Below are 22,588 nucleotides of genomic sequence, written 5' to 3'. Positions count from 1 at the left end.
CAAAGAGAGAATCAAAGAGCTGCCTTCGAAGGCTGGTCACACAAATGGCTTCCAGCCTCACGACTCAACAACACGCACAAACACAGCTACACAAACCAGCCCACTGCAGCTACAAAGACTGCTGCATGACTCTGTAGTGAACAACGAGACAGAGGGCAAACTGAGGCATGACTACGAATAAACTACACGTACTAGTTCAGCAGCACAACCCCAGAAGGCCTGCAGATGGACAGACAGAGACAGAGGCAGAGAGAGGGAGAGACAGAGGCAGAGAGAGAGAGAGGGAAGGGGACAAACGCTTGGAGGTTTATTTGTCTGGGTTGGAGCAGCATGACAGAAAAGCAACAGAGATCATGACAAGTGTGTAAAAAAAAGAGGGGGGGGGACTAAACCAAAAAGACACACACACAACGCTCGCTCTGAAGAGGGACAAAGGCTGCGACAGAGTTTCAGCAGGTGTGTGTGCGACAAGTGGATGTGTGTGGGTGTGTGCATCTGTGTTTGATGCTTGATTTTTGTGCTGCTCCCAAAAACATTTCCAGGTTTCCTGTTGGTTAGATTCCCTCCTTCTTCTGCACAACTATATCTTCAAAATTGTGATAGTTTATCTAAAGGCTATGGATGTATCAATTAGGGCTGCTTTTTCCGATTCATATCGATCTTCATTTAAAAGATTTGATATTGATTCATAAAATCCTTAGATCGATCTTTTAATGTATGCAATTTCTTGTTTCCTCTGTAAGATCAGCCCGATTGTAATTATCACCCACAACTGTACTGAAGAGTTGCACTGTTTACTTCTGTAGTGGGTCATGTTAAATACATGTGCATTAGTGTAACAGCTTTTGGGTCAGTTCTTCATATAAACATTGATATTTTTGATAATGCACCAGGTTAGAGAGTTTCTGTGAAAATCTCTTTCATAACCGAGCAAAATTGGTATTAAAACTGAAATATCTGTAAATGAATCAATTCAATTCAATAAATGAATCAATATCAAATTGATTCAGTGAATCAGTAGCGATACCCAGCCCTAGTATCAATGCACAGAGGGAAAACAATATCCCTCACTTGTCCTTCTGCTCCAGTTCACAGAGACAATAATATGCAACTTACGTAATGGTGAATATATTATTAGAAAAGTGACCTAGTGTCGACCTGCAGCTGCTCCGAAGCTGCAGACAGAGTCATCTGTGGGTATTGTACCTATCCAAAGGCAAACTATGCTTCAACACAAAAGCTTCAGATGATCCAACATTATTGTTTAAATTCCTTGTCTAACGTCTCCACAACTTTCCTCTCTGTCACAGTTATGAGTACCTTTGTCAGAGGAGAGATGGTTCTTTGCTGTGAGCTGTCATGTCCATACTTGGACAGTTATCATGTCTGCGTCTCTCTGTGACAGTAGGCCTTTAAGTCTGGCTGCTACCAGAAGTGGTGGCACAACATCATGGAATAAAAACTCCTCAGTTTTGAGCACACTCACTGGAAGTCAGCGAATCAGCATTGTTTGGTATAAATATTCTGATAAATCAAAAGTGAGTATCATGGAATCACTGATCTCAACATTGACAACATGCTCAACTTTAATGATTACAATCCAAAACACATCCAAACTTTTAGAAAAATTAGTTCCTTAATTACCTCTGTTACTGTTATTTAGATCTCTCCCACAAACGCAGACATTTAAACTGACATTGGCCCTTATCAACACCTTTTTGTTACATTTGCACGTTTATCGCTTCAGGGGTTTGTGGGTTTTATGATGATTGGACCTGTGTTTTTTCATTTCCGGTGAATTACAATGTGAATTTTTTGCTCTTTAAAAGCTGCGATGCTGCATGTGAACATGTAAAACCCGCTTCTCATGCGGTACTGTAGGAAAAGAAAAAAAAATTACATATTAAATCAGCATCAGAAGTGGCTTTCACTGCTAATGACCAAAATTGAATTTGAATGGCTACATGCTCAGCCAAGTCAACAGCTGTCAAACATCTAGTCTGCATCTGCGGACAGATAAAACTATAAACTCTCTCATGCACATACACCCGCACACATGGCGGTAAAATGGTTTAGTCCAGTGGCTCCTCTAGCACAGGTCAAAGTCATCATGTTGCCACATTAATATGCATGTCATTCTCCACAGCTGGCTGCAAAATACACACACACAGACAGAGAAAGACACACACACACACACTCCTTGCTTCATCCCTTAAAACACATCACAGCCCACCATGCAGCCAGTGTGTTAGCGCTGGCCAGTTGACAGATAAACACACTTAAACACAGATCAGAGCCAGGAGCAGCAGTGGACACACACTCACCACCAGGATGACAGACGCATAAACACAAATACACACTCACTCGTACTCAAACACACACACACACACACACACACACACACACGTAGACTGAACAAACTTGCCTCCCGCAGCCTTCAGCACCACAGGGCACCACCGCCACATCTGTGCCCATCTCAGACACCTCGGCTGTGGGCAGCGGGGGTGAGAGAGTTGCCCTGGGCGGCTGGCATGGGCTGGCGTGGCCCTGGCAGTGGATGGTGTGGAAGGGAACAGCAGCCAGCGAATGACAGGAGAGACATAGGGAAGGAAAAGGAGAAAGGAGGAATGGCGGAGGACAGGAGAGATGGGGGGCAAAAGATACGAAAACGAAGGAGTTGGAGAAGTTGTGCTATGAAAATAAAAAAAGGAATTATTTAAGTTATAGAGGACGATGAAGGAAGGACGAGACGGAGGTAGAAGAGATGAAAAGATGATAAGTGCATAGATGGATGGGTAGGATGGATAGATAAAAGAGGAAGAGAAGGAGTCAAACAGGGACACGGGGAGAGAGAGAGAGAAAAAAAAAAGGGAATAGAAAGATGCAGCAATAGAAAGAAAGAGAGAAGATGGAGATAACGGAGGGGGGAGAGCCGGTAGCGCCCGTCGTGAGAACGGGTGCAGGGCACTGGCAGGTGGCACGGAGGCCAGGCTGTCCAGTGACCATCAGCCACACTTTTTCTGTGTGTACATGCATGTGTGTGTGTGTTTGTGTGTGTGTGTGTGTGTGTGTGTGTGTGTGTGTGTGTGTGTGTGTGTGTGTGTGTGTGTGTGTGTGTGTGTGTGTGTGTGTGTGTGTGTGTGTGTGCGCCAGGGACAGAAGAAAGGCTCAGGCGCCATTTTGGCTCTGCTGGAGCTGTTGCTGGGCTGGGCACTGGCCTAGTGGCACAGAGCGGGCAGTGTGTGTTTATGTGTGAGTGTGTGTGTGTGTGCGCGTGTACGTTATGTGTGTGTGTGAGTGTGTTGCATTATGTTGTGGCATGCTTAACAGGATTAGAGGTGACCTGGTGAGGTCCAGTTGGTACCGGGACCATGGCACAGCGGCGCGCATGTGTGTTTATGTGTGTGTGGTTTGTATAATAGGATTAGCCGTTACCTGGTGCGGTACAGTTGGTGTGCTGGTCTGAACTGGACTGGACTGGGCTGAGCTGGGCAGGAGCTGGGCAGAGGGGAGCACTGTGTGTATGTGTGTGTGTGTGTGTGTGTATATGTGTGTGTGTGTGTGCGCGAGTGTGGTGGCATGTATAATAGGATTAGGTACTACCTGGTGAGGTGCAGTTGGCGCTGGGCGTTTGCCAGCTGTTCTGCTAGGCTCAGGGCTTCGGCCTGCCATTGGCTCCCGTCCTTTTGGACCGCCTCCAGATGCTGCCGACAGCCAACCAGCTCTGAGCTCAGCCTTTCCACTTCCTGTCCCGCAGAGATGGAAGGCGAGAGGGAAGAGGTGGTGGTAAGGAAAATCTTTCACAACAAACCACCTTATGCCCTCAAACAAACACAATGTCAAATGCTGATTACAACGAGTTTAATCATCGAAAAATTCAAAAATAGTTTCATTTTAAATGATGAAACTGTATTTTAAATATCAGAGAAATTCATAATCTTCTATGAGGGAAGTGCTGTGTCATTGAAAAGTGTAACCATGACTCCTTTTGCTTATTTAATAATTATTTCCACAGCACAATTGACCCTTGTAACGATTATTTGAATAAATCCTTAAGTTATAAAAAACGTTTAACGGATTCTTTTTGGCTTCTCGCACCTCCGTACAGCTTCCCCCAAAAAACGGTACTTACTACATAAATAACCAAGTGCACGAGCTGAAAATTGGCAAACTTTTAAGTTATTATTCTAATTCAATGCAGCTATTAAATCTGAATTAATGAACGGGTTCAGCGCAGACGTACCTGTGCAGCCTTTTCCATCTGTCTGCTGGTCTTGGTGTTGAGCTCTCGTAACTCTCTCTCAGCCTCGTCTTTCTTCAGCTGGGCCTGGCTGAGTTGATATCGCAGCTCCACACTCACCTAGAGACGACAAGCACCGATCAAAAACAGCCAGTCCCTTTATTGACAAATTTTTTACTTCCTGTCCATTTTTTATTGCCCCCTTTATCATCTTTGCCTTATCTTGAAATGTATTAATTTGAATCACTGGAGGTTTCTTTCTCAGTCAAAGGTTCACTGATTTAAATAAAGTGTGTTATAATACTGATCTACTGATCCATATTTACATATTCAGCTCATTTGTTTACTGATTCTTATTCATGATATTCAAAATTACTACTTTGTGCCTACTGCTGTATTTGCTTTGATTATATTTATCACCACCATTTATCGCTAATAATAACCCCAAAAATTGTAATCATAAAAAAAAACTGTGGAAAACGACACCTCGGCCAGGTATTACATTTGCTGAAATGAAACGTTTCAACCAAAGTCTTGGTTTAATCCTACTCTTGCAGCTTGCTTTGCAGGAATCCGGTCAATGCTTTCTTACCATACATATACACATATGTGATCATAATTATACATTACAAAATGATTAAAACCTACTAAGCATCAACAAATGAAGATTAAACCTCTCCTTAACTTATTTATGCAACTCCTGCAACAGCCAGAAAATAAACACTGAAATAGATGAAACTCTGCTGCCATCCACTGGATTTAACGAGGCATTACAGGTCGACTGCACAAAGGCGCTAAAGTATTTTATCTAAAGCTGAGGTGACCTGAAGACAGAGTAGTGCTGGACCATGTTGTTACAGTGAAAACTAATGTATCGGCACAGTGCCTTCTTGCACAATGCACACACACTGCACCTTGGTGTTGTCTTGCTCCTGACTGGTAAGTTTGTGAAGAGCGTCTTCCAGCTGATTGGTCAGTGAGCTCTTGTCTCTGTGAGCTCGGTCTAGCTGCCCTTCCAACTCGGCAACACGCTGGGAGAGGCTGGACACCTGGTACACACAGTTGTTCCATTGACATTTCATTAAAAAATAATAACATCTGTGTTTGCCCACACTAAGACTATACTATATATAGACCCATGCATTTACTATGCAATAAAATTGAAAAAATTTGAATCTGGTTGTAGCTACGAGGGCTGATGTTTAGTTTTATGCAATTAGAAAAACAGAAATTCTGATTGGAGCTACGAAAATATATAAAGAATAGTTTCATTCTTGAGTTTTTTATGCACACAAAGACTTAGTAAAACAGGATTTACTGTATTTGCGAGCTCATCTTTCTGTTTGCGGGCCTCGCCACGACCCTCTTCTCTGGCCTCTGTCAGTCTCTCCGGCAGGGCCTGTGCTTCTCGTTCCAGCTGTTCCCTCTGTCGAATCAGCTCCCTGGACAACTGCCCACACTGCACCTCCACCTGCACGCATACAGATACAGTATCGGAGGTTCACCAGAGGTAACCACCCCATAGTAGGAGGATGAGACACAATTTCAGAGGGCAACTTGAGCGAAAACAGCTGGAAATGGCATGTATGTGTTTCCCAGACCCTTGCTTTGTGCAGGTTTGCTTCTTCCGCCATCTCCACGGCCTGTTTGACCTGGAGACATGCAGACCACTCCCTCTGTTGCGCCTCCTGCTGACTAGCCCTCACAGCACGCAGGGCCACCAGCAACTCATCTCGTTCTCTGGAAGATCAACAGACAGGAAAATCCACAATCAGCTTTAAAAAATAAAACATGGCACGCTTAATTGTGTCTGTCTGTCTTTGTACATGTTGTTTCATATGTTGCTAAGCACAAGAGCTGTCAGGAAATCTCTTATAGACACATAATTAAGAATTGTCAACAACAAAAATCTGCATTGGAAAGATTATTATACATTTAAGACTTAAAATATGAAGACTTGAGCCACTGTGGCTAACTTGTGACTGATCTGCAGTATGTATTTGTGTGTGTATTGTGTTAGTACTGACTTTGTGAGCCTGTCAATAGCCTGGACATGCAGATTTGTGTGAGTCCCGGCCAACACAGCTTCATGCTGCGCACACTTCAGACACAACCCTGACACACGAGGAGCTCCGTCGGCCCTCAGCGCTTCCACAGCCTGTTTCTCCCTGTGTCTCAGGCGAACCTTCACATCCTCACACTCCTTCTGACTGACTGACAGATCCTTCCTGTTGATGGAAGCAGCAAAACATGAGATACGGACCAGGCAGAGAGAGAAACAAGGCAGAGATGGGTTGTGATCTTTATAAGAGAAAAGGCCTCAGTTGTTGCTGGCTACACAAAGTAGGACACTGACCGTAGAGAGATGACCTGAGCCTCCAGGCTTTCAACCTGGGCCTGGTGGATAACTTTCAGTTGTTCCTAAGGAATATAGACAATTTCAGAACAGACAATATATACAGCTTTGAATAAGAATGAGTTGAAAAGGATGACATGTGTGTCCAAGCAAATTTCTGTTAGTACGATAAATAGTAATGTTGTGACGGTTTGTATAAATTGAAGTCAACCTTTATTCCCACACTGTACTATACAGCCTACAAGAAGGATTACTAGTCAATCAATTTCCTTACATATGTAATTGTTTTCAATGAATTATTATGTATTCTTCTATGTGAAATGCATGTGAAAATGAAATGAAAGTTTTTAGAACAACTGCTGTTTCAATTTTTAAAGAGATTCAGCAGAAGTCAATATGCAAACTAATGCACAAACTAGGCTGGGAATACAATTTGGAAGCATATACATTATTTTAAATGAACAAAATGAGAACTCAGGAGTAACAAGAGGAGCGGAGAGCACTGGTCTATTATCTTACCAGCTCATTTTTCCATGTGGTGTGTTCTGCTCTCTGCAGCACGCTGTGGCCTATATTCGAGGTCGTGTGACCGTTGGCTGCCGTACTCTCATTCACCTGAGAAACACATCAGTGCAGATGATGAGTCTCTTTTCCACAGGTGATTGTTTAATCAACAAATCCCATGTCATTTAGAAAAAAAATATATAACACAAGTGTATGATTTGGCACATTCAAGCACATAAATACACACAGTACCGAGGAGTTTCGGATCGTGTAATCTTTCAGAGATTCATCTAAAGCTTTGGCTTTGAGTTCTGATTGCAGCTTCTCGTTCTCCACCACCACCACTCTGATCCGATGTTTCATCCCCACAAGTTCCTCCTGAAGTCACACACACAGAAAATTATCAAAACTTGTCCAAACAGGACCGCAAAGTAAATATAAACATACATGTGTGTGTGCACATACTGTACCTTGCAGTGATTGACCTCAGCCTCCAGGTGTTGAATGTACTCTGACTGGTTGTGAATCATTGGAACTAAATCTTGAAAGGCGGGTAAAATGGGCCTTCCTTCCTGTTGCTCCCTCTAAACATGGGAAAAGAGCGGTGAGCAAAACTGAGACAAAACAAAGTAGAATAGTTTTTTTTTTAAAAACATTTCTTAGGTCTAATGCACTGAAATGTTTTGCCATGCAATAATAATAATAGTATTTATATAGCACCTTTCATGCAGAAAATGCATCTCAAAGTGCTTGAGCAAAACAACATCAAACAATTAAAAACAAGAATATTAATCGATCAAAGGCAATAAGACAGGTGATAAACAATAAAACAATAGCAATCATACAAATAAAAGTTAGCCAGAGTTAAAAACCAAGTTAAAAATGGATAGATTTTTAACATTAACATTAAGAAAAGTTGCCATTCTCAGATCCCTAACCATATACTTTTTTCTTCTTTTTTTTAAGTGTATGCTGGACGCTCTACCTTGGATGGAGACTCTGTCTTTGAAGGTGAAAGAGAAGGAGGAGGAATTTCTCTGCCTTGCTTCAGCAGGAGGCTCTTCAGTTGATTAACTTGAGCACCAAAAGACACAGAAGAAGCATGTTATTACAGCTTTGTGTGCTGTCTGTCTGTCTGTCTGTCTGTCTGTCTGTCTGTCTGTCTGTCTGTCTGTCTGTCTGTCTGTCTGTCTGTCTGTCTGTCTGTCAACAGGATTACGCAGAGGTGAAACCTCCAGGTGCTGCTGCTGCTCTACGAGGACAGAGCCTCCGTCACACCACAAAAACTAATCACCGAGTCACCTGCTTCGCTCTGTGTCTTTTGGCTCCATGCTGCCGTGTCCTCCTCTGCCACGGCGGAGAACAGGCTGCCATGATCGCTGCCTCTGACCTCCGGCCCCTCCTCCCCGTCCGGGTGCAGGTGCTCCAGTGCACCGCTCAGCTGCTGGATGCTGCGGTTGGCCCGCTCTGACACAGATATTACAGATGTCTGTCTCATTATTTCTGTGTGTGTGTGTGCACAACATGCCAGTCGAGTCATTGTCACCTATGTTTCCATCAAAATAACTAATCAATTTTTTAATTTTTGTCATTTAGCTCAGTGGATACAGCAGGCGCCCCATATGCAGAGGCTACCGGTAATAGACCTTGCAGCAACGGCCCCGGTTCGATTCCACCAGTGCTGCATGTCCAAAAAAAAACGTAAACGTAATCGTCCCCAGAGGGAAATTTGTCTTAGACATGTCATTCTCTCTCTCTCCGTCTCCCCATGTCCTGTCTCTCTACAGCTCTCTACAGCTGTCCTATCAATTAAAAGCATAAAAAAGCCACACAAAAAATTACTAATCATTTCTGCTGAGAGCATTGGTTGATTTTGTGTGTGTGTGCCAGGTTACTGTATATAGCTACTGACACTGTCACATTACAGCACAAATTTAAGAGGGGATGTAATCCATGATTACAGAAGTTTGAATATCTTACATGAATAAAAACAATTCAATGTTAATTTTACAGTTTTGACTAAATATAGCTGTGGATTTTCACATTTAAAATATAAAACCTCAGTGCCCTGCTATGTCTCTTTACTGACAAATAGTGTGTAGTATGTGTGGGTGTGAATGTGTGTATGTGGAGGGTGGGTAGTTTTCGTCTTGGCTGCAATGTTTTTAACCTCTGTGAAGCACTTTGTGTTTCACTATGCATGAAAAGTTTAAGCTTGAAGTTTAAAATACCTGTTCATTATCAATTTACACACCTTGGTGTCCTAGGTAAATGTTTTATAATGCCCTTTTAATATTATCTATCTGAAATGAGTGCACAGCAGTCTCATCAACAGGTGGCAGTGACACGACTTCATCATAGTGTCACAATCATTTCTCTAATGTTACAGCTCTACTGCATCATTCACCATTTATAATTAACTCCCAGCTACTGTTCAACTTGACCACTGTATGTTAGTTAGTTAGCCTAACAATTAGCTTATCATTGTGAGAAGTAGCCTATTATATTAAGTTAAGTTAGCAAATTAGCAGAAACATAAACGTCAACTTACGTCTCAGCTCCTTTAGATAAGCCCCGAACTGCTCCTGCTCCTCCTCGTCGGAATCCAAACGTTTCATTGATTATTATTATTATATAATTCACGTTATTTCAGGTTTTGTTATTAGCCCAACATGCTAACACAGGCTAACTAACTAACTACACACCCACAACAATCATCACGCTCCGTACGTACGTCGACTCGTAACCAACGGTCGTCGGGTTTCAACGTCGGTGTGTTCGTTTTATAAAACCTGTGCGCTCCGCCTCAAGTGTTACAATGTAACTCACAGCACCGCTCGGGTGCGGGGTTAAGTCGGTGTGTAGCTAAACTTCAAAACGAGGCAACCTGCTGTCGGCTCACACTTCCGTATTCGAAGACGCTGGGAGTTGTAGTCTTTTGTAGTCCTTCGTTTTTTTTTCACTTAAAGGTACAATATGTAAGAAATCTAAAGCAACTGGCCGTAAAATCGTCCTAATATGTCACAGAGACTCAGGAATAATGTTCATATAACATGATGAACTCACCAACAACAACAGTACAGCCAAAATATTCGCATTAAAAAGAATATTTTGCAGACTGCAAATCATGTTGATGTTTTGGCATGTGGCACCGCCCACCGCGCCGTCTACAGTCAGTACAGTCTCAGCTGCTGCCGACTGAGCTAACAACAATGGCGGAGGAGGCAACGAAATCTAAAAGACCTCGTTATGAATCACAGAAACGCCTGGATAAAATGCGAGGCAAAGCGAGGGTCTATATAGGAGATGCATTTGACCGGTGGAGAGAGTTGAAAGCTGAGAGGAATTTGAAAACGGATGCAGAACTGGCTACTCTTCTCCTAGACAGGTAAGTTAAGCTTGGCTAACTAGGATGGACCATAATAGATCCATGTGGATGGACATTTCTAATACTTTTAGCCGGAAGCACGTTTGAAAATCGCTGAAGCAGCAGGAAACAAAGGAGCAGCAGGACTTCCAGGAAGTAGTGGAGCTTTAACTCCTTGTTTTTATCCTGTTTTATCCAGTGGTGGCACTGTTGCACTTTGTTTGTTGCTTGTTGGATTGATGTTTATTGTTGTCCTGTGTCTTGTCCTGTGTCACCCATGTTGTTGGTATCTATGGGCTCTTTGCACACTTCAACTACTTCCTGAACTTAATGCTGCTCCTTTATTTCCTGTCTTACATTATTGGACAAACTGATTAATCCAGGTGTGTCTGACCACCATTGTGACTACTCAGACACAAATCAGTTCGTCCAATCATGTAAGACAGGAAATAAAGGAGCAGCATTAAGTTCAGGAAGTAGTTGAAGTGTGCAAAAAGCTCATTGTCACTCTTTTAAATTATTATGTTGTTGTTTTTGCTGCTGGCTGCAACGTAAATTGACCTCTGGGGACAATAAAGATATATTGAACTTGAAGCTGTGCATAGAGCCCATTGTAGAGCCACTCATTTATGATAAAACGCTCATCTCTTTATAGCTACATGGGTCCAAGCACCTCCACCCCCACTAAGAGGCAGAGACTGGGGAAAAAAATCTTGGCAACTCCATCACTGTCAAGTATTGGTGGGGCATCATCTGATACCCTTTCTATCGAGGAAGGAGAAGTAGGCCTAAATGTAAATGAGAGCACCGCAAATTCCCCTGCAGAGCTACAGGAAAGGTAAATATAAAACCTCATGATCCTTGTAATAGGATTAAGGAAAATAATATAGGTTGAACATTTCCTTTTTCTACGATCCACGCTTATGGTGACAGTCATTTCTTTCCCCAAAAAAGTTTACAGGACTTTATTATCCAGGATAATGAGACCCAGACTATGGATGAACGTCAGATAAATGACCTGAGGAACAGTGTGTAAGTTTCACTGAAAATGCCCGTAGTAGTAGTAGTAGTTTGCTGATGTGCTTTGATTGTTTACATGTTATAATTTCAAATTTGACAGTGTTGATTGGGATGATTGTGATGAGACTGAGGAGGATATCGGAGGTGATGGCAGTCAAGATGAGGACTACGTTCCTTGTATTTGTGTTCGGTATGTTACCATTATTTTGATTCTCATTGCTTCATGATCTTTAGTAAACATTGTTACACTGCAAAAACTCAAATATCAATAACATTTGTCTTATTTCTAGTCAAAATGTCATTTCTAGTCAAAACAAATCTCATTATACTTAAAATAAGACTTATCACCTAAAAATTGACTTGTTTTTAGATCATTTTCACTTGTTTCAAACCAATTTTCACTTGACATAACTAGAAAAATCTGTCAGTGGAGCAAGTTTTTCTTCCTTATTAGCACAAGCGAAAAGCACAAAAAAAAACCTGCTTTCACTGGCAGATTTTTCTACTTATTTCAAGTGAAAATCTGTTTGAAACAAGTGAAAATTATCTAAAAACAAGTTAATTTTTAGGTGATGAGTCTTATTTTAAGAGAAAAGAGATTAGTTTTGACCAGAAATTAGACATTTTGACAAGAAATAAGACAAATATTCTTGGAAAGATTTGGGGGTTTTGCAGTGAATATTACTCTGAATAATTCTCTCTCTTTAGACACACAGAAGAGTTATTCTCAGAGAACTAAATAAATATTCAAACAATTTATGTAATTATTGCTGCTACACCACTATATCCTGTAACTAATAAACTAATGCATTAGTGCTAATGTAACTAATGCATAAATTTGCAATTGCTGTCATATGTTTCATGTCGTAACAGGATGGGTGGAGCATTGCAAACACCACCAGACCTTGACAGTCTGCCTGTAATAGATGCCAGTGAAACTGTACATGACATCCCAGAGATGGAGCCCGACCCTCCAGCGGTTGACCCAGCCCTCCCTCAGCCTTCCTTTCCTTACGTACCGGACGTCATAACAGAGGACGACCTAATCGGGAAACGTGCCTCCATTGCATATGAGGACTGTCTGAAGCAGCTAGCGTCATTCCTTGTGCTGCCGCTCCAAAAGTGCCCTTACACGTGTGGTTTCAGCCAGGAGGAGTGTCGGCGCCGCGCCCCCTTTGAAGTGTCTATCACCTACAGTGGCACTGCAAGCATAATGGAATGGGTGAGTGGTTGTAGTCACACAACATTGCAAACTAGTAGTATTTCTGAGACACTGGAAATTATGCTTTCAACGTTGTTCATACAGCTCTGGAATAATAATAAAGAGACCACTCCAAACTGTTCTTAATGAATCAGCTTCTCTACATGTATGGCAGCCATCGATCCCAGTGTCTATTGAACTCCAAACACAAGCACACCTCACTCTACTTAGCTGATCACCTGAACCAAATCATATTTAATGAGGAAGAAAGATTATAAATAAATAAATCAAAAACACTGCTGAGATAAAAAATTGGGATTATTCCACCAATTTTGATTTCTAAACTCTTCCTAAGTTTAAAAAGTAGTGTTGTTTTAAAATGAATATGAACTTGTTTTCTTTGCATTATACAAGGGTTAAAAACACCAGAATTTTTTTTGTTATTTTGACCTGTTGCCATTTTCTGCAAATAAATGCTCTAAATGACAATATTTTTATTTCCAATTTGGGAAAATTTTTGTCAGTAGGTTATAGAATGAAACAAGTGTTCATTTTACTTAAACACATACCTATGAATAGTAAAACCAGAGGAACTGATCATTTTGAAGTGGTCTCTTAATTTTTTCCAGTATATGTATATTATCATTAGCAGCACATCTGTATTTTGCAATGTTGAGTAAGTTGTGTTTTATTCATTCGCAGACCTGTCCTGTTGGCCATATCGTATGGAGGTGGTGCTCACAGTCAGCAGTGAAATACGGGATGCTGGCGGGGGACTTCATGTTGGCCACCAACATCTTGCTCTCGGGGAGTAACTATGCCAAAGTTGCTCTACTGTTTCGTTTCATGAACATGGGGATGGTGGACCCTACTTCATTCTACAATATTCAAGACACGTATTGTGTTGATACCATCAGGGAATGTTGGGAAGAGAAGAGAGCAGAGAGCATAGAACGCCTACAAAACACGGATGTGGTGATAGTAGGTAATGTGAAGTTGTTGTTTTTTTTTATTATTATAGGACTCAGTGGTTTGTTGAAGTTTGAATGTGATGTTCATTGAAAATAATCCATTATTTACCATTTCAATAGCGGATGGAAGAATGGACAGTCCTAGGCATTGTGCCCAGTACTGTACATACACTGCCATGGAGAATGACTCCCGAGAAATAATTTCCATCGTGACAGTGGACAAAAGGGAAACGGAGGGGAGAAATTCTGTGGTCATGGAAAGAGAAGCATTTGTGCGGACAGTCGATAGGCTATTGGAAGAGGTGAAGCTTGTGGAGGTCTGCACAGATGCCCATGTCCAGATCTCTGCCCTAATGGGTAAGTATTGAAAGTTTGTTAGGAATCTTACAGGAAAAAATAAATAGTAGTCATCGTTTTATTTATTTGTTTGGAAAATCAACTGTATTTACCGTACATAATTTTCATTTAATTTTACTGAATCAGACAAAGGAAAGTACAAAGACCTTGGGATGCAGCACAGCTTGGACATGTGGCATGGTGCTAAGAAATTGGCCAAAAGGATCCATTCTGTAAGTGTAGTTTTCATTACAAACACTTTTACCATGATAATCTAACTTGTGGTTTGTTTTGATGACTGTTTTATCTTTACATCCTAGGCTGCACAGGTGAAAGGTCAGTCCAGCTTGAGCCATTGGTTGAAGGACATCGTCAACCACTTTTGGTGGTGCTGCAAAGAGGCAGATTCGTACCAAGAATTCATTGTAAGTTGTCATGGTTTGGAAACTACTTGATTATCATTTTTTGGAGAAAGTAAAGGTTTATTTCTAAGAAGAAACCGAGCAGTGTAATAACAATATGCTTGTGGACAAAGGTAAAATAATATATATCTGTTTCTATAATTTTAGACATAAGCAGTATATCTTGTACAGTGTGTGTGTGCTTGTTTTTGCAAGTAGATTATTTTACAGATACTGTAAACAAAAAGTCTGTATTTTTATTGTATAGGTGTGTTCTCAAGAACTCAATTAGTTTGTGAACAAAAGCTGTTATCTATATGTATATATATTTTTAGGAGCTGTGGTTTGGACTACTACATCATGTCACCAATGAACACAAGTGGGTGCTGGGCAGCTGCCAGCATGCAGACCTTGAATCTGGGGGAACTCAGCAGTGGCTTGTGAGAGGCTCCATGGCACACGACGCCCTCAAAGCCGTCGTTAGAAACAAGCGGTGGCTGAAAGAGGTCCACAAATACCTAAGATTTAGGTAATTTGACTGTCTCTTTACTAATAAGGATGTTTGCAAAGCTAGAAAGTAATTTAAAGTACTAAATATTTGACAATGGTTGTTGTCCCCATCTACAGGTCCACTGCTGATCTGGAGTCTTTCCAGAATCATATCCATATGTATGCAAGTAAGCGTACAGCATTTAGCCCATTAGTGTTTGAGGCCCGAACAATCCTTGCCGCCATGGATTACAATTTCCATAAGGACAGGCCAGACTTACTTAAATCGGACGGAGGCAAACAGTAAGTCACTTGCTCCTTGTTCCATGTATTTATTTTTTGAAAACACTAAAAAACATGTTTTGAGGAATATACTAAGATATCATGTCCATCACCACTTTGACCTATTGGCCTCTGGGCGGCGCGATCAATCAATCAAATCCCACTTCTCAGCTTCCTTTCCTGAGCTGAGATATTCTAATTACGTTTCTTTCTCTCTCTCCCCGCTGCTTCTACGAATTTCAGGTACAAGAGGCTGTACAAGAAAAATGCGAGGACGTACACGCTCTACACTGTGAAGGCCACAAAAACATATGCATACATCCCAGAGCTGCAAGCCAGGATTCTTCAGAAGAGACTATTGGACATTTAAAACCATGTGCTCAGTAAAAGGAAGTCACCATTTTTTTTTATTTGTCATTACCACAAGAGCAACGAGACATACAAATCTAGACAGCCCGAGATGTTAAAAACCTCTACTAAAAATAAAATGCTACAGTAGCCTACAATAATAAATATTTCTATGGACTACTTATAAATAATAGTAGCCCAAATAAGCTAGTAAATACTGGCAATGTAAATGTAAATGTAAATGTAAATGTACTTTATTTATACAGCCCTTTAAAACAAACCTTTCAGTGTACCAAAGTGCTTTACAGTGGGTCATAAAAGATAAGAACAAAATAAAAAAAACAATAATGATGATAATAAACAATACAGGTTGGCTGTACCAAGCAGAATTGAATCAACTAAAAAATTTGACCAAAATAGAAATTGTTTTCATTGCCTTTTGGTTTTCCAGTCCATCAATAGTGGTGCCATATTGATACAGTTCATGCAGAAAGTGTGTAAAACTTAGTTTGGAGTCTGTCCTCTTTTCTTTCTTTTTTTATGAATGTCAAATTTACTTAAAAATAAATTAAGTTATATATATAAAAAAAAAAGTTTTCTTCTCTCTTGTTGTCCTCAAAGCAAATAAGAATGTCTTTTTTTTAGTCATTCATTCTTGACCAATGGTTTAATCAGGACACTTCTTCTGCAGCTCACACAGTTTCTGGGGTGTTAACTGTGGAGCAACAGCTCCCCCTGGTGGACAGAGCGGAGATGATTGAAACTTGTGCTCCAGTCTCCAATTTACTTATAAATTAATCTAATGTGAGTCAGACTGTTTCCTAAAAAGTAAAACTGACTAATTTTAAGCTATACACAATCATCATAAGTGTAACTGGACTGTCTCCGGGGGTCTAGAAACAGGGCCAAGCGTGTAGCCAGGCCCAAGGCCACACTGCAGTACCATACTTTTAAAAAAAGTCTTCTTCTTTTTCTTCTTCTAGATTGAAACCAAAGCATAAAATAACAAATAAAGTAGTCAGCACTTGTGTAGCCTATATATTACGGTACTTGTTTTAATTGCACACAGCAATTCTTGTGGGTCTTTCAAACCCAAGCCTCCCAGTCCATAGTCAGTGTCATTTCCCACAGAGTTATCCACCTGGTTGTGTTGAACACTCAGGTCCACCATATTGTTATCTTACATTTCACATTCATATAACTGAAATGTTCAGCTACCAATTACAGCAAATACTTTTCATATCCGCTTATTATTAGAGAGCAAGCTCTATTAATAAACTGATAATCTAGTATATCGGATCATTCTGTCTTCCTTACTGTAATGTACACAGAGTAAAGAGCCACAGTGTGATGCTGTAGTGTTTTTTTTATTGCCATCAAGAGTCTGTTGTGGTGTAGTAAAAAGAGGACGATGCTCTACTTTCCCTCTGAACCTGCAGACTTGAGTGAGCGAGCAGTGGACTTCCTCGACACTCTTTCCGCAGCTTCCTCAACCTCTGTCACAAACACACGTGCAGTAAACAGTTTATTATTGAACAGGTTTGTATCCAAATATGTTATATACAGTATTCATTGTTTTCATTGGTAGAGTTAGTCTTATCATACAGTTTCACAGAAAGAACAGAAGTGAAATGTTTCATACTTATTGGTAGCAGGTCAAAGTTGCCCAGCGGTGGTTTTTGAGGAAACGCCCCCGTCTCTGCATATTCTATTTTTATGGCCTCTATCAGCAGATCAACAATTTTCTCCTCAAGCAGACCTGAAAGTAAAGAGAAGGTGACAACAGGGAGTTTTTAAAAGTGTAAGGTGTGTATTCGGGGCCAGGTCTAGGTAGTTAAGAACGATCTGTTCCACCAACCAATGACATGTACAACGTTGTCCGCCAACACAGTGATGGAGTTTTGCATGATCTCAGTGAAAAAGCTGGAGATGGCAGACATCAGCGGGTCCAGCACCGTCTGAACTTCAACACACTGCTCCTCCAGAGAGTCGGCCAGAGAGCTGTACGTCTCCAGCTCAGACTGTATAACATAGGAACGACAGAGGAAAAGAGAGATGCGGTGGTTTAGAAATCAGATTACAGGATTACAAAGTCTTAAATTTGATGTTCGTGAGATGTTGGTATGATGCTGTCTCAATCTGCTGCTTAAAATCAGGAAGTCACACTGAGATTGAGATCTCATCGCCAGTTAGACCTTAGACGGAAAATTAGGTAAATAATCGGGTTCTGTAGGCTACATACTCTACAAGAACAGAGAAATGGGTTTCTTCTTTCTTCTCTAGGGCTCAAAGACAAGAATGATGATTTTCTTGCAGCTTCTTCTTGACACATCATCTGGGCACAACACGAGAGCGTTTTGGAGTTGTTGGATTGAGTGTTTGATGAGGGAAACCAAGAAATCCCATTAGCCTCTGTAGCGTAGCTCTGAGCAGCTCACGGCTCTGCTCCACCGTTCTAAAAATAGCTTGCACTGACAATTAAAGGTAATGAACCTACTGCTATGACTATAGGGATTATGGCAATGGGCCAATTTGCCAAAATGTTGAACTATCCCTTTAAGCCACGGCTTTTCATTGATATCATATCATCACTGTTACTTAGAAAACCTCATTTCATTCCAGGCAAACACCACCCTGCTGTTTTAGTTTCATAACAACTGAGATCATGGAGATACAAGGTTTGCACGGAAAAAACATGTTTACTGATTGTGAGCTCCTTCAAACAGATCAACAACAAAAAAAATAGACCAATAGTTATGAAACCATTAAATAAAATACAGCGAGTTTTGTTTGTGTGAGACTCAGTGTAAGAGCCAATGTGTGGAGGATATTTAAGTTAACATTTCCATAGTTTCTAATAAATATATCTGAATATAGTATCGTTTTGAAATTCATAGATTATATTTTCAGTGTTTGTGCACTATGTTTTTGAGAATGCTCCTTTAGTTTGTATTTAAATTACGTCACGTGCAGCTCAAGTAGTTTTGGATAGAACTTTGTGAGGAGGAATGGGAGCAAAGGTTTTTCTACCGCATGATGAGTAGCCTACCTATGTACGGAATTGAATTTTTCTTAAAGTAAACCTTTTGTTTGAAACAGATACATCTCCTTTTTTCATTAGTGTTTTTTCATTAGTTTCATTAGAGCACTTACCATTTTGTGGCCTTTGACCCCGTAAGGAAAACCACAGCACTCACCTCCAGCTCCTGAAGCAGGCTCCCTTGCAGCTCATCCCGTTGTTCGTTTTCTTGCTCAAGGAACAGTATGTCACTCTGAAGGAGAAACCAACCACATGCATATGAATAAATTAAAAACTACAGCAGGTTAAACCGTGTCTCTAAACACAACTGATGGGACCGTGCACTCGCCTTCCTCTTCTCTATGCATCTCTTCAGGCTGTTCTTTCTGTTGTGCTGCTCGCTGATGTAGTTGATGTAGGCGAAGTTCCTCTGTTCGGTCTGACTGACCACATGTCCTATCTGACCGGGGTCCGTCTCTCCGGTCACTTCCACCAGCGTGCTGTGAGCCTGCAGGTCTGAACCGGCTGCAGAAACAAATTAGAAAAGGGGGCATTTTCACCCTAACCACCGAGCAGGTTTCATTTCACAGGCCTCCGAACCAGCCAAGGTCCAGCCTAAGCCCCCACTGGGCCCCAAGCAAAATTATATTTTGGGGCCCTCTGTTACTGCCAATAGGCCTACTGATTATTAATCATTTACACACCTACTAAACTTATTTTGCTAACCCTTTACTTATGTAATAATGTCAAGAAATAGCCAAGAAATAAAGATCAATTTCATAATAATGTCAAGAAATATAGCCAAGAAATAACAATTGATTGCGTAGAAATAGCCCATAAATATCAGTCAATTGCAGGGAAGGACTTGGTGGAGAAAAATTCTGGCCTTTCCCCAAAAATTCAAAGCATGAAAAGCATGTGTGATCTTTTTGCCTTCATGAAAAACATGACATAACTATGAAATTGACCATTATTATTCGGCTATTTCAAGACATTACTATGCAATTACTTCTTATTTCTGGACATTATCACATAATTTGCGGCCTTGTAAGTTAAAGGGTTATCCTCATTTCATTTTTCTAATCTGTCATTAGCCTACGAATCACCATTCTAACTTGGCATGTTTTTGGTTTTTTTACCCATAATTAATCTAAAATGTAACAAAATTCAGCTAAAAGTGCATCCTGGGGTTGATTTACACTTACTACCAAAAGAGAACATAAACCAATAGACAATGCATTTACTGTAAATACATCATCTGTTTTTGATCTGTTTTTTTTTTTTAATGAACTGCAACAGCAATGTGCAACAACGATTAAGAGTTTTTGTGTAATTACGCAGATTTTTCTCTTGGGGTCGCCAGAAGTTACGCACTGCTTTAAAAAGTGAATTCCTCTTTGGGGCCCCCTAGTGGTCAGGGGCCCTAAGCAGGTGCTTAGTTCGCTCACGCCTTGGGCCGGCCCTGCTCTGAACTAACTTTTCTCTGAAGCTTCCTGTTTAGTCATGTTTAACAAAGATGTAACATTATATCAACAGGTTTCCAGTAATGAGGCACAATAACAGTAAAACCACGACAGTGAGTGAGCTCAGTGTGAGTCCGGCTTCTTACCTTCATCCTGATGATGCAGCTGGTTCTCTGTAACAATGACAAAGTCAAAGCATGAGGTCATATCTGCTTGGGGTCAAATTAGAGAGTGGACCTGCTAAAGCTTTGATAAAGATTGATCATACTGCTCCTCTTGGAGTCTTTATCAAGCACAGCGTCCCGTAGCTTCGTCTCCATGAAGACGTGCAGTTTGGCCGCATGTTGGAGCTGCATTTTTTTGTTGATGAAATCCTGCGTCCCCTCGCCTTTGGACTTTCCCAGCTCCTGAATTTGTGTTTCAGCTTTTGACCTGTATCACACAGCAACACACGCATCAGATATCATCACAAACTCAGCCCAACCAATACACTCCTTTCCCACAAGCCACTGCACCTCCTGGTGACGGCGTCGGAGAGCCTCTCCTGCAGCTGCTCCATGTAGCTTTGCTGTCCAGTTAAATGTCTCTTCAGCTTCTGTTCGAGGTTGCGTCCTCTGACTTTATGCTCGTGCAGATAAGCAATTTTCTTACGGTAATGTGCATTGCAGCTCATCATCTGATTCAGTATCATAGTGTCCTTTAGAAGACAAGCAAAGAATTAGATTAGATGATGAATTAGAGGTACTTCATGGTTTTTTGAGGTGTTTACACACAAGTCAGCTCTTGTCAAGTCGCTGAGACAATAGAAAAGGACATAAACGTATATAAAGTGTGTAATAAGTCTGTTTTGTTGTGTCATTAGCATCAGTACCTGGTTCAATTTGTTTTCTAAGAGGCGAATACGGTTGTTGTGGCGACGATGCCTCCCTCGGTTTTCGATTATGCCACCAGGAACAGCTGACTTCTCTTGAATGCTGCTCTTTGTCGCAGCAATCTGGAGGAACAAAACATACAACAACTCTGTGACACAGTAGAGTAGAAACTGTAGCCAATCATTACATTATCTCAAGCAATTTGCCTGGTAAAATAAAGGTTAAATAAAAAAGTAACAGTAAAGTATATGACGTGTGTTCAATACTGTGCAAAGTGAAGTTGAAAGTCAATTCTTCAAATCCACTGGCTTCTATATTTGATCAGACAGCAATCACAATACACTATTCTTCATACTTCTTCATACTCATACACATTACTGTACAACCTCTACTGTGTCTGCTGTTATTATAGCATCATTACTACTGCACAGGGCCGTTGTATAGGGGAGATAGGTGATAATTCTCGGGGCCCAGTGCCCAGTGGGGCCTACAAGAAAAACCCCAGTAGTCTAATCTTTGTATGGCTGATTTTTTTCTGCATAAGACCCTGACTAATACTCATAGTAATTCTGCATTCAAAACAAAGTAGGCTAAATAAAAAATGATAGTACATGCGTAGTCTAAGAAAAAGTGGAAAAGTCTAAAGTATTCTTTCAGGGGCCCCAGAATTCCTAGCAACGGCCCTGCTACTGCACATGCTAATTTTGTTGTGACTCTGACTTCTGAAACAAATTATAATGCATATCATATTGTAACTTATTTCATTAAAGTTGAAAGTAAGAGGCCCACAATCACACATTTAAATGTTTTTTTCCCCCAATGCAGGTTTTTTTTTTTTGTAACTAACTTATCATTTTAAGATTTTCCGTTGTTTATTCTCAATCTCAGCAGACTAATTATGTCATATCAGTCATCAATAATGATGTCTGTAGCCTACAGTATACTAATAGGGATTTAACATTATATCCCACAAATCCAAAAAGCAACAAAAACAGACTTTGATTTTTTTGCTGCTACAAACACAAAAACAGCTGCTACAGTAAATCTCTCCATTAACTAACTCATCTGACCCCTCTGTCTCTCTGAGATCACTTATTAAAAACAGCTGCATTTCCAGTTAAATACACAAACAGCAGGTATCTCACTCAAACAAAAGAGATATCCATCTGTACGTAGAGGCTTATGTCTGGAAACGTACACAAACTATAAACACTTATTGAACTTATTCGGTAAGAGATTTATACATCTGTCCAGGTGTTTACCTCCTTTCCCAGAGAGCCCAAGTCATTCTTCAGCTGGCTGATGAGCTGCTTATATTTCTCATTTTCCCCTTTGAAGTAGTTATATTCCTCCTCAATGATGTCTGCTGCCATGTTTTAACCCTTTCTAAATATATATCAACACACAGGTCCTCTCTTGACCCAAAGCAGATTAAGTTTGGTGTATTATTGTTTGACTTTTATTTCCAACATAAACATTGTAAGTGTCGTAGAATGTTTATTGACATCAACAATGGGGAGAATTCTTAACCATGAGTGAGTAAATGGTGCGTAATGACACAATAACGATGCTGTTATTGAAAATAAAAGTTATTATATGTAACTTTTCCTACATTATGATGTCTAAAAAATAACTATGGTGTATATTTTTTTGCTGTCCCAAGTAACATTTTGAGACATATAAACCGTGAAAGTGCTTTATTGCCTCTTTGGGCCTGAA

At 40.6% G+C, this 22,588-nt stretch overlaps 3 protein-coding genes across 5 annotated transcripts in view; 1 reads left to right on the top strand and 2 right to left on the bottom strand.

Annotated features, from left to right (window-relative positions):
- sdccag8 (SHH signaling and ciliogenesis regulator sdccag8) overlaps nt 1-10,008 on the bottom strand; it is a 52,880-nt gene extending 42,872 nt beyond the window's left edge. The window contains exons 1-13 of one of the 3 annotated variants that reach the window (XM_085799604.1): nt 9,652-10,008; nt 8,403-8,567; nt 8,086-8,174; nt 7,571-7,684; nt 7,353-7,478; nt 7,116-7,211; nt 6,597-6,661; nt 6,268-6,468; nt 5,842-5,980; nt 5,559-5,711; nt 5,155-5,289; nt 4,244-4,360; nt 3,604-3,746 (exon numbers count right to left, since the gene is read on the bottom strand). In XM_085799604.1, coding sequence (XP_085655730.1) covers nt 3,604-3,746; nt 4,244-4,360; nt 5,155-5,289; nt 5,559-5,711; nt 5,842-5,980; nt 6,268-6,468; nt 6,597-6,661; nt 7,116-7,211; nt 7,353-7,478; nt 7,571-7,684; nt 8,086-8,174; nt 8,403-8,567; nt 9,652-9,718 — 1,610 coding nt within the window. In that variant the 5' untranslated portion in view covers nt 9,719-10,008. The remainder of the gene's footprint in view (nt 1-3,603; nt 3,747-4,243; nt 4,361-5,154; nt 5,290-5,558; nt 5,712-5,841; nt 5,981-6,267; nt 6,469-6,596; nt 6,662-7,115; nt 7,212-7,352; nt 7,479-7,570; nt 7,685-8,085; nt 8,175-8,402; nt 8,568-9,651) is intronic. The other 2 variants (XM_085799606.1, XM_085799605.1) reach the window with 2 other exon arrangements.
- A 1,118-nt stretch (nt 10,009-11,126) lies between these two features.
- LOC146973272 (uncharacterized) lies at nt 11,127-15,807 on the top strand. The gene is made up of 11 exons (XM_085798991.1): nt 11,127-11,305; nt 11,422-11,499; nt 11,588-11,677; nt 12,361-12,709; nt 13,391-13,673; nt 13,780-14,016; nt 14,143-14,228; nt 14,316-14,420; nt 14,732-14,925; nt 15,024-15,188; nt 15,411-15,807. The coding sequence occupies exons 1-11, from the start codon at nt 11,127-11,129 to the stop codon at nt 15,535-15,537; spliced, it is 1,893 nt and encodes a 630-aa protein (XP_085655117.1). The 3' UTR covers nt 15,538-15,807.
- A 1,093-nt stretch (nt 15,808-16,900) lies between these two features.
- On the bottom strand, nt 16,901-22,346 carry LOC146973271 (coiled-coil domain-containing protein 63-like). Its single transcript, XM_085799632.1, has 10 exons — nt 22,132-22,346; nt 20,869-20,991; nt 20,513-20,694; nt 20,266-20,429; nt 20,144-20,170; nt 18,884-19,059; nt 18,713-18,787; nt 17,374-17,536; nt 17,158-17,274; nt 16,901-17,011 (listed from the first exon to the last, which is right to left on the bottom strand). The coding sequence occupies exons 1-10, from the start codon at nt 22,240-22,242 to the stop codon at nt 16,932-16,934; spliced, it is 1,218 nt and encodes a 405-aa protein (XP_085655758.1). The 5' UTR covers nt 22,243-22,346; the 3' UTR covers nt 16,901-16,931.
- Between the last annotated feature and the right edge of the window lie 242 nt (nt 22,347-22,588).

Source organism: Trachurus japonicus, chromosome 15, assembly GCF_045865225.1.
Source record: "Trachurus japonicus isolate A0001 chromosome 15, Traja_1.0".
NCBI lineage: Eukaryota > Metazoa > Chordata > Actinopteri > Carangiformes > Carangidae > Trachurus > Trachurus japonicus.
This window is presented reverse-complemented; position numbering and strand designations above follow the sequence as displayed.

Coding starts and splice junctions, on each gene's coding strand:
- LOC146973272 (XM_085798991.1), top strand. CDS start 11,127: ATGGGTCCAAGCACCTCCACCCCCACTAAGAGGCAGAGACTGGGGAAA. Junction 11,306..11,421: donor CCTGCAGAGCTACAGGAAAG/GTAAATATAAAA, acceptor TCCCCAAAAAAG/TTTACAGGACTTTATTATCC. Junction 12,710..13,390: donor CTGCAAGCATAATGGAATGG/GTGAGTGGTTGT, acceptor ATTCATTCGCAG/ACCTGTCCTGTTGGCCATAT.
- LOC146973271 (XM_085799632.1), bottom strand. CDS start 22,242: ATGGCAGCAGACATCATTGAGGAGGAATATAACTACTTCAAAGGGGAA. Junction 20,992..22,131: donor TGGGCTCTCTGGGAAAGGAG/GTAAACACCTGG, acceptor TTGTTCCTCCAG/ATTGCTGCGACAAAGAGCAG. Junction 19,060..20,143: donor GCTGCATCATCAGGATGAAG/GTAAGAAGCCGG, acceptor TTGTTTCTGCAG/CCGGTTCAGACCTGCAGGCT.